An 11,320-nucleotide genomic window follows, 5' to 3' on the forward strand; every position below is an offset into this window, starting at 1 on the left:
TAAAAGGGCGGAACTATGCATGACCAAAAGGGACAGAATGAAATATATAAACAAATCTTTAAATCATTACTTACTTGTGTCTAATTAATTAAAATGAGAAATAAATACTTAAATGTGTTATTAATTCATTAAAATACCCGTCCATTTAATGTAAATATATATATAATAATTTCACAATTTATTTTATTATCTCAGGGTCCTCTTGTAGTGCTTCATGAATTCATTTTATCTGTCACACTCACCTATCAAAGTCAGTGGGCGGGGCTAACGCGAATGGAGTCTAATGATTGCTTTGGTCAGAAGGCTGGACGTCTTTGAATACATCGCAGCTACGGAGGATGAGTTGGTGAGACCAGCAGTTCATACACTGAAAACTCGTGAATTTCGTGTAAACGCCTTCGACCGCTTTATTGCATACGCCTCCCATAGTCTTCGCTCACACTCTTCTTTCTGACACCAGAAGGAAGCCGGTGCTCCAGAACTGCGGTCGGCATGTCAAACACCAAACGTCGCGGTCCCCGGTCGTGACTGAAGCGGCGGAGTGCTTCCTCTAAATTTGGGATAATTATCTTGGTCGGAAAGTGCGGAAATAACGCCGGCACCTTCGACAAATAGCCCTGCTTTACGCGCTTCACGCTCCGGCTCAGCAGGTCCCGCTTCCACGTACTCTGCAAGGTCCAACACGTCTTTCACCGACTCCCCAGAAAGTTGAAATCAATTCGTGAAGCACTGCAACAGGACCATGAAATAATTAATGAAATTGTGAAACAATTGCGTATATGTTTATGTTGAGTGAACTGGTATTTTAATGAATTAATGACGCATTTAAGTAATCATTTAAAGATTTATTTATATATTTCATTCTGTCCGTTTTCGTCCTCCATACAGAACAAACTGCCAGTGGAAGTTAAATCAGCACCAAATGTTGATACTTTTAAATACGTTTCACCTTGATCTTTTATTGTTTCAGCACTGTTCTTATTTTTCTTTGTATGTTCCCCTTTTTATGTAAAGCACATTGAATTGCCTTTGTGTATGAAATGTACTATATAAATAAACTTGCCTTGCCTATCAATTTCAGATGTCCTCAGTGCTATAATAACTTTAAGCAAATATAAAGCATAATTTTTTTCAATTAAAATATATTTGTTAAATGTACATAAAGAACCTTTGATAAAATGAAGATTATTTACCTGCAAATCTTCTGCATTTGGTGGTTGTCAATACTTCTTAAGGACACTTTCTCATAACAGCACCCTCTATTCATTTGCACTCATGTTATTTGGTAGTTTCTGTTGTCCCAGATAGATAACAAAGCGTTTTACTAGTAAATCAGTCGAGTATGGATGTTGCTGATGCATGTCGTCATGATGCACACACAGGCCTTGACTGTATCTCCTGCGTCACATATTTGACGCTATCAGAGGGGATTTTCCCACTGTGGCCCACAAAATTATTGGATAGCAGTTTCACATTCATATCTAAATGATTTGTTCTTCAAGTGATGTAATTGCTTTCAGACAAGACTTTAAATCTGTAAATGTGATGCTCATGGCTCATGGTTACCAACACCAGCGTTTGCGTAACCCCATCCTGCGGTGCTTTCTAAATCCGATTTCTAATATTACAAACACATGGGGTAAATACATCTCATAGAGCATTTTGACAATCGGTTTACACAAGTGATCAATGTTTCTGATTTAATAACTGCTATGTCTGTCCCTTTGTTTTTCTGTGGTTTAAAGGCATCATCTGTGCAGGGATTGACTTAGTGGGTTTTATTCTCCGGGCCTGGCTGTTGAGGGAGGCAAGCTGTTTGTCTACCTGACAGGTCAAACTGTTCTCAGACATTTCTCTTGCTTCACACCAAGCATGAGAGAGCACAACAGTAGCCTATCTGCTGCACTGATTTTATTAACCCATAAAACCTCTGAACGCCACGAGGAGAAAAAAATTAACATCAATTTTAACTCTATTCATTAAACAGTATGCTTAAATGACCAACATTTAATAATGTCTTGTGAAAAAAAAAGACATTCCTTTGTATTGATTTGAAGGTTTCAACACAAAAAACCAATCTCCTAACTTGAGAATCACAGAAAGTTCAGAGGGCAGCTCACATTAACAAACGTCCATTTAGTTTAATGTAATGCCTGATTTATGAACCTGTCACTTCGACATCCAAACATACACTTCTTTTTCATTGGAACTGCTTTTCCAGTGCCCCAAAATCAAATAATGTAAACATCATAAGCTAGTGGCCAGCAGTACATATTAATTTAGAGCTGTAGAGCTGTGCAAGAAAAAGGTTGCATTAGTGACACCATGTGGTTAACTGTGCAAAGACAGTTTGATGAATTATCTTTCAGGAGTGAGAAAGAATAGCGTTTTTGTTTTTGTTTGTTTTTTTACTTAAAATATACAATATCAGGTCCAAAAAGTGTAGAGTCTGTGCATTAGTCCCATCTGGCCCAGATTTTAAGAATGTGTTGACACTGTGTGCTTCTGCTCTTCTTTCTGCTGAATGTCTTCTCCCACTTGCCTGATGAGCCCAGCCAGTGTCTCCATGTCATGTTTCTCCCTCTCCAGAAGTTCATAGCGGAGACTGGAGATATCTTGTTTGATTTCTTTGAGTTCACCTACGGGACAGCAAGTATAATATTGTCAAATATATCTGATATACACATATGACAAGCACTGTCATATATGTATATCACATGTCCTGCTGAACTCACCTTCATTCACTTCGTTGTTTTCTTTGTCTCTTTGTGCTTTTACGATGTATCTTTTGATAAGACGGTTCATTATCATCTGTAATTATGTGGGGAAAAAAACTGTCTATAAGGTGATGAGTCTGTAAGTCTTATAAGTCTATAAACTGATGAACATGGAAAGAAAAGCAGTAGCCACCAGCCAAATTATGCAGTATATGATTCTAACTGACTCAAGTATGAACCACAATGTAATTGTGTCATTTCAAATGCTATGTGTTAAAGTCGCTCACTTTTTAGCAGGTTAGTATTAGTAAACAAAAACTGCTATACTTGGTAGCGGGTTGGACCAAGTGGTGCTTCCATGCTCAGATCTTCCTGTTGCCTCAACTGAGATGAAAAGGGAAGAGGCACAATTTAGAGTCATTTGACAACATGCTCTTTCTGAAAAAGCTTGATCTAATAACTGTAATTTATGCATGAGACATAAGAGGGCCCAATGGACCCTTACTAAATAATAAAGGTAATTTAGTTCCACAAATGTTACATTAACTTACACACAACAAAATGGATTTGGTAATTTCCTTCCTTCAAATATTAACTGTGTATATCAGCGGTCCCCAACCCCCGTGCCGCACAGAAAGAAAAAATAACTTACATAATTCACGATTTACTTATTATCTGAAGCCGAACGATGTTTTATTTTGAAAGATGACCGGATTCTCTCCCTTACATCCGTCAATGACTCACTCTTGACGCACGTCAAGACGCTTGTCTTGGTCACGTGATACGTTACCGCTGAAGTTAAACCCACATGCTAGCAAAATGAGGGGGGGAAAACAAACAAACGTCTTTGGAAAGTTTATTTGCGCAGGGGAAAAGGCCCAGTGAGGTGTGTTCGTGGATGTAAAAATGCAAAAAGGCTATTTTTTTATTTCGACTGGCAGCATCAAAACTACACACCCAACAACACAAATAAAACTGACCTTTTTGTCCTCTGTGCTCTGCCATACATCATTTATTCTGAAAAAGGGCCCACGACTTCCAAGAAAAAGAAATTTGCATTTAGGTTCGGGGTTAAGGGGCAGAGAGGATGTTACTCGTGTCAAGTTGTTGGCGCAATGTTACGAGGACGCTGCTAATAAAGTTGCATACTAGTGCGCAGTGGAGTTACGTTTATTATTCTACATAGAAATTAGCACAGTTTTAATCCTTTGGTGCGCAACATTGGTCTAAAGTGACCCGTCAAGTTTTTTTTTTCTATATCTTTGCAATAAATTAATTTCATCATTCAGTATTCAAATTCAATGTATTTCTCAATTAACTCGTTTTTGATCATACATCCTTATTTTATTTTTTGCTGTCTTACTTTTTGAATAAAAACCTACCTACTAATACAAAAACTTTTTGTATTAGTACCCTTCTAATGCACATGGGTCAAAAATGACCCATATTCATTTTCTATGTTATTTCGTGTAGGGCTGAGTGTTTCTATGATATAGCTTTGAAATATATACATTTTTGTTATTTACTATTCCAAGTATGCAGTAAATATCTTGTTTTTGTTTAGCACAAATCATTGTTTTTATTTTTCTTTTCTTACGTTATGAACAAGCACAGCTTTTGTATTTCTATATCAAGTTTATACACATGGGCCAGAAACGATCCACATGCATTTACTATAGCATTTGGCCCATGGTTCTCTGGTACAATATGCTGAATGTTGCCACCCTAAATGCCTACACCAACTTCACCGCACAACACCCTGATTATATGAGTGGTGTGAGCAACGCACGCAGGCTATTTATCAAGGAGCTGGGCAAACAGCTTGTCATGGCATGGGAAGATGTGGGTTAAAAATAACAGCCGCAAGAAGTCACCAGACAGGAGGGCCAAAGGAAGAGGAAGAGGTGCGCGATCTGCCCAGTTTGTGGGCAAACAAACAAATAAAAGCTATTATTGTTCATAAAGTGTGAAAGGAAAAATAGAAATAATGATTGTTTTCTTATCAAAAACAAGATATTTAAAGAATAGTTGAAATATTTAATCATAAAATAAATTGATTTCAAAAGATAGAACAAAGAAAACCTCAGCCAGCATGAAATAAGCTGGGAAATGAATGCGGGTCATTTCTGACCCGTGTTGTGCGTATGTTGTGCATCAAAGGGTTAATGCCCATTGTATCATTTTATTTTGTGTATTTTGACACCGTAAGCATGCATGAATTGTTTTTTTCTTTTTTCTTTTTTTTTGGTGGTGGCCAGCTGCTGTGATGGAGCCCAGCAAAATCACTGCAAGGAGTACAGCGGCTGCGTTGCACGCGCGGGCGTAATCACTGAACGGAGCGGGCGACACCTAGCGCGCGAAACCTAAACACAAACACTGCTATTGCTACTGTCGCTGTGGTTGGACCGCACTCCGACATGCGTGGACATAAGAAAGTTCTCCAAAAACAGGGCAGCAGGGCGGAGGGGAAATGGAAATGAGATGAAGAGAGGTAGATTGAGTTGTTTTTACTCGTGCACTGCGCCAGATGTTAATGGAAATGATTATATTAATAATTATATATCGGGAGAGAGAGTCCAAGCTAAAGTAGCTAGCTTATCCACAGAACGTTAACACACTGACATACGTCACTCCGTCGGGCTGTTTTTCTTTTTAGACTGAGGCAACAACATAAATTTGATAACAAAGCAGGCCTACAAACAGGCATGCTTCCTCCTGTCTTTTCACATCAAACTGGAACAATGAACAAAACGGCCTATACCAGATTATAATAAAATTATTCCGCAGTATTTTCATTATCCAACCGAAATGTGAGTGAAAATAGGAATAATCTGCAGTCGTGGTGGTATTGCCACGAGTGAACACACACAACGACACAGGAAAACTCCCTTATTAAATGTATCAATTCATTTTTAAGTGTGATTGGCATTAATATAATGAGGCTGTGTGTGTGTTGGGGGGGGGCTGCAGGCCTAGCAACGCCCCTGCACCACACCTTAAAGGCCGTTCCGTGGAAATATAGTCTGATATTAAACCGTTCCGTGTTGCAAAAAAAGGCTGGGGACCAATTGTGTATATCAATTAGGTGACTTGTTATGTCTCACCTTGTTAAGCTCCATTTCACCAGTTGAATTTTCTTCCTGAGGAACAGCCCACAGAAGCTTCCTTACCGCCAGCAGGAAGGAAACAAGAGATTTGGGGCTTGGAACGAGGTTGAAGGGCACAGGCAGCGTGCCACCATACTCAAAGTATGAGAACCAGAGTTTCGCTCTGGCAAACTTCCACTCAACATCAGCATCATCCTGCCAAAGTAAGAGCCAAGGGCAAACGATAAATATTAACAAAGTATTTCAAATTTTCATTTTTCTTGTGGAATTTTTTTTTATAAAAGAAACAATGAATTTGTCATAAATCAACAGTAAGCCATAGTATTATTTTCATGAAATTAAATGATTGTAAAATTATTTTTGAATGAATACTGATTAAAAAAATGTGGATAGTTAAAATTTACCTCAATTTCTTGGAAGGAGCTGTTGAACATGGCAATGAGCATATTCAGCAACACAATCACCATAATGATGTTGTACACCCCATACAGGACATAGCCAGTATTCTCAATGAACTTGTGGTCAATATTAATGACGACTGATTTCACCTCTGACAAGCCAAAGATGGCCCAAAATAAAGTTTTAAAGCTCTCTTCAAGCCTGGAGAAATGGGAAAATTATATTTAAATTAGTATCAGGCAACTAACTCACAATGTTCCTTTTTCACACAAACTGTTACAGTCTGAATTTGACACTCACGTTGTAAATGCATTGTTGTGCTTGGCTCCAAGGTAGTATGAGTACAGATTGAACATTCCCACCATGAAAGCCACAAAGACTGTTATGAAAATCACCATGAACTTAAAGATGTCTTTCACAGTTCTACCTAGAGAGATCTGCAAGGGCCCGAAGCTCTCATTTGCAGGCAGGATGTATGCAATGCGAGAGAAACTTAGTACAACTGCGATTGCATAGAGGCCTTCAGAAATGAGCTGTGGGTCTGAGGGCATCCAGTTCATTCGAGCTAAAAAAAAAAAAAAAAAACAAGAAATACAGAACAGTTTTCATGCAGTAAAGGTTCGCTCTAAAAACATCATCTGTGAAAGTAATTCAAGAAACTAATTAACTTTAGCCACAAACTGTTTTACCACTACAACCTCAAAGACATTTATTTTGTCCACACTTACCCAGTTGGAAATACTGTATCTCAAAGGGCAGGGTCAAGTTGGCCAGATCAGTATAGTGCTTGTCAACATAACACTGGGCAGAATATGCATGCCAGAAAGCCATTAGTCTTGCAATAAAAGAGGTCATAAATATGGCCAAAATACTAAAGTCAAGAAGGTTCCACGGTTCTGAGATGTACTCTCGGATGTCCTGCGACCAAATAGCTTTACATTCTTCCCAGATCTTCCCTGTAAGGAAAAAAAAAGGAGCATGACTTAAATCATGACAAGCTGACAAGACCGACAGTCAGAAAGATGGGATTGAAGTGAATTAACATATTCTTAAAATGACTAACATAATAGGAAAAGGCGTGATACTTAGCTGTGGTTGTATATAATAATGGGAAATAGGGGAGTTAAGGGAAGTACGTTCACACTCATGACCTATGACCCAGGATATGATGAGAAACTCCATCCAGGTGAAGGGGGTGGTCTTCATACGAAACAGCTGCAAAGGGTGGTCGTGGATGGTCATGTTAGGGAGTAGCGTTGTTCCTTCAAAACGGTCTGCTGCGTTCAGGACCAGCAGGCAAAGAAAAATCATAAAGGAAGCTGCATGGGCCACAAACTTCAGGAAAGGTCCAGACATGAGTTTCCCTAACTGAGAGAAGTCAGGGCATGACAAACAGAAAAGAGTTGAACATTATTTTAAGTTGCTGTCGGCTTTTCAAGTAAATTTAGTATGATATTATTACAGCCTCTGGCAAAATATCTACACAGTGGGCGAACGATCAAGTGATATACCCCCTTCCTTATAGCAGTTGGCTTAGAGAGCTAAAACAGAACCATGATTGAACCAGTAAATAATCAACACAGACCTGGGAGTTTTCTTATATTAAGAACTCCACAACAAGCTAACAAACCCAAACTCTCTTATGTTATTATTGCCTTATAAAGTTTTTGTGGCTTATGTGTAGTGAGCAATTTCTTATTTAAACATCCAACAAATATGGACCTGACATTCAGCCTCCTTTTAAATCTTTACTACAAAAGAATACAATAGATTTTAATAACTGATTAATCTAATCTAATCGATTTAGTTGATACATTGCATGTCCTTTTTGGAACCAACCTTACTTAACGGTGCTATCCAGTACATGAAAGCCAGGACAGGCAACCCAACAGCTACCCCAAGAACAAGAAGGATTTTAACTGCTATGGTTTGCTGACGTAGTCCAGAAATGTTCTCATACCAGATGGAGAGGAGTTGCTGCTGACAGTTGGGATGTGCTACAAACTGCTCCATTCACAGTGAGTATGTTTGTGTGTGTGAGAGAGAGACAGAGTGAAAGATTGCACAATTATATAAAAAACAATAACAAACACAAGGTGAAGGGAGATACATAATTTCTAAAGCTACTTGGAGTTACCTTTTTGACTTCATATTTTATTGCAAGTTTTAACCTTATAAGGTTTTGTCTGCCAAACATTTCTGTGTTTTGACATGATTCAGTGTCCCCATTTAGGACAGCCTCCACTTCCTCTGTGTTTCGACACAAATCCAGGAGTCCCACCACAAAATCCTTACACTGCATGGAGAGTTTCTTGTAATCATTCTGTAACAGAGAAAGCCAAGATCTATAACACTTTAATGTTATATTTTTGTGAATCAACTTTAGCACAAGTAGCATAACAATGTCATGAACTCATAGCCCTACATAATCTTTTAAATAAACTGACATTTTATAATGAAAAATCATGTACATTGTTGCATGACACAACTGTACCTTGAATTCTTTCTCAATGTTGGCCAGAACTGCAAGCTCATTGCTCAACTCCAGAGCAGCCACCACAGGGTCTTCGTTGGAGAGGGACAGATATGCGGGACTAGCCAGACCTTTATATGCGTTGATACGTGATTGCGAATGGCTAAAAGCATCATGCCTCTGCTGTTCGCTACAGCTCCTGCACTGACAGAAGTAGTCATGAGGCCGATCTATACGAGCCCCCTTCATGAGAAGTATATGCACGATTTCATACTCGTGGCACTGGGAGGCCAGAATGATGGGAGTGATGTCGGGAGAGAAACGTGTGCCGTCCTCATCATAGGCAAAGAAGTCATCATGTGCATCTGCCTGTCTTGGAGTGTTAGTAAGCCTTTGACTGTCTGCAAAGGCCTGATGGCTCAGTAAGGCCTCCACTATACGGACGTAGCCTTTAGTGATAGCTAACAGCAAAGCATCGCCTATTCTTGCAAGCTCTTTCTTCCTAAGTAGTAGCTTAGTTACCTCTAAATGCTCATGGGCAACTGCTAGCTGCAGTGCACTTTGGTCCATGTAGTTTACACAGTTGACATTGAGGTCAGGCAGCTCCTCCAGCATCCGCCTCACTTCAGGAATGTTGCCATATTCTGCAGCATCCAAGAAAAGTTCCTCTGTCATGGAAAGGCAGGAGGAGGAATGGGCGTGAAAGAGGTATCCAGCCCCCCGTAAAGTTTGTCTCAGGGGTTTTGCCATAACTTGTCACAGCATCACGGGTTTCTCTTCATTGCTCCATCTAAAAATGGATCAAGACATTTTACATTTATAAAAGAATATCATAGGACTACAAGTACAGGTTATATGTTAGTAAAAATTATCAATGCAAAAATATTCAGATCAGGTCTGTCAATGTTTCTGAAAAAGGTCTTGGGAAACCAAGCAATAAGTGAACAACAATGTACAATGGACAGCTGGTCTCAGCTGAATTATAACTACATGTGTGACACCACCCACAGACTCATCATCTGCTCCCCTTCATTTTATGGCCTGGCACTGTCAATCCGCTCAGCCTCTGCCCGATAGTTATCCAAACTTATTCAGCATTAATACAGAACAATCACATCCACTGTTTAACAGTGGTAAATTTAAACATACTGATTGGAGTATGATGTGAACACCATTCATTTTATTTGAATTATACTCCCCTATCTTAATGACTGTTTTAAATGCCAATCATATTTTGTAGTTTTTGACATGACTGAATGTACTTTCCATCTGTAATTAAATTTGAATGACTTGGTTATTTCAGGAACTAATTGCTTTAGCATAGATGATGACAATGTCCCCTTCATTCAATCACAATTAGCGTTAATATGACTTTGCAGAATCAAGCAATAAAATTGCACACATTACATACGGATTTTCCTTTAATACAGACTGACAAAAGACTAACCTTGGGCGTCAGATTGAGAGACATGAAAAATAAAATTGGTGTCAACCGAAGAGATGATCAGATATATGACGTAAATAAACAAAGGGTTCTGTATTTATTTATTCATATGAAAATTTGCTGTGGCTTGATGATCACACAGCTGTCAAAAACCTCATGACAGGATAGTTTTAAAATAGCTCAGGCTGTGTATGTGATATTGATACACATTTGTAGTAAAGGAAACTATTTTGCTCTCTCTAAATGTAGACTCGAAGACATCAGTGCATCCATGTCAGGGGTACAGATACAAAATATAGGATTTTGCAGGTTGTATTCTCAAACTGCTGATGCTTCTAGAAATACCATGGCAATAAAGTTCTTTATTTAAAAGCCTTACCATCAGCATTTCGCTATTGTCCCCTGGAAATATAGCACAGAATTAAACATATACACTATATCTGTCTTATAACTATAGTCCACAAAATAAATAAATTAAATAAAGTCCAACAGGATGCTCCACTCACCTCAGGGTCGACTGCTCCACTAAAATTTCTTCACTTTTACTTCAGTGAGTCATTTGAGGACAAAACTAGGCCCAAAAGTGAGCATTTGGAGCTGCTGAGCACCGGACTCCTTTCAGCCTCTGTCCCACCTGTCAGACTGACGCTGCAGTTCCGCCTTCGGGCACCGATGCTGGCACTGCTGCCTCCGAACACCCAGTGGGCGGTTTCAATGGAGCTTTTCATGTGTGCTTACAAACATACGACTTTAGAATTGGCTGGATATGTTTGAGTTCATTTTTTGTTTTTGTGTGTTTGTTTTTTCAGATGATGTAACTGTCGACGATATAACTGCTTATATCTCAATTTAATTTCCTGATTGTCCACAACTGTGCCCTGTCAGCCCACAAAGCAAGATATTAAAACCCTTTGTCAAACTAATGGAGCTTTTAAGCACACCAAAAGTGCACTGACCGAACTGGTTATTGGGGCCATAAATTCAAGCGGGCCGATGGGTTATTTTTCTTGTCAGCTATTCCTGATTGTCAGCGCGCAGGCTTCAGGCAATCGCGCTACTAATTCTGTGTATAGTGTCTGAAGACTGAAAGCTGATTGGATGTTGTGACCCCCGTCCATATGTCTGCATAAACAATCTAGAAATAGCAGATTTTTCCTAAATCCTCTTATCCCGTGGTGCC

The 11,320-nt window shown here is 39.1% G+C and overlaps 1 protein-coding gene across 1 annotated transcript; it reads right to left on the minus strand.

Annotated features, from left to right (window-relative positions):
- Nucleotides 1-407: 407 nt before the first annotated feature.
- trpc6b (transient receptor potential cation channel, subfamily C, member 6b) lies at nucleotides 408-10,771 on the minus strand. Its single transcript, XM_029517629.1, has 12 exons — nucleotides 10,647-10,771; nucleotides 8,718-9,486; nucleotides 8,361-8,546; nucleotides 8,063-8,227; nucleotides 7,375-7,591; nucleotides 6,952-7,179; nucleotides 6,524-6,788; nucleotides 6,229-6,424; nucleotides 5,822-6,019; nucleotides 2,736-2,811; nucleotides 2,539-2,639; nucleotides 408-668 (listed from the first exon to the last, which is right to left on the minus strand). Exons 2-12 carry the CDS (start codon nucleotides 9,444-9,446, stop codon nucleotides 408-410), a joined length of 2,622 nt encoding a protein of 873 aa, XP_029373489.1. The 5' UTR covers nucleotides 9,447-9,486; nucleotides 10,647-10,771.
- Nucleotides 10,772-11,320: the final 549 nt, after the last annotated feature.

Source organism: Echeneis naucrates, chromosome 13, assembly GCF_900963305.1.
Source record: "Echeneis naucrates chromosome 13, fEcheNa1.1, whole genome shotgun sequence".
Lineage (NCBI taxonomy): Eukaryota > Metazoa > Chordata > Actinopteri > Carangiformes > Echeneidae > Echeneis > Echeneis naucrates.

What these genes read in the sequence shown, in the direction of transcription:
- trpc6b (XM_029517629.1), bottom strand. Translation starts at nt 9,446, where the DNA reads ATGGCAAAACCCCTGAGACAAACTTTACGGGGGGCTGGATACCTCTTT. An exon ending in CACAACAATGCATTTACAAC is followed by an intron (nt 6,425 to 6,523) that starts GTGAGTGTCAAA and finishes CCATTTCTCCAG; the next exon opens with GCTTGAAGAGAGCTTTAAAA. An exon ending in TGGCTGGGCTCATCAGGCAA is followed by an intron (nt 669 to 2,538) that starts GTGGGAGAAGAC and finishes TGGACCTTGCAG; the next exon opens with AGTACGTGGAAGCGGGACCT.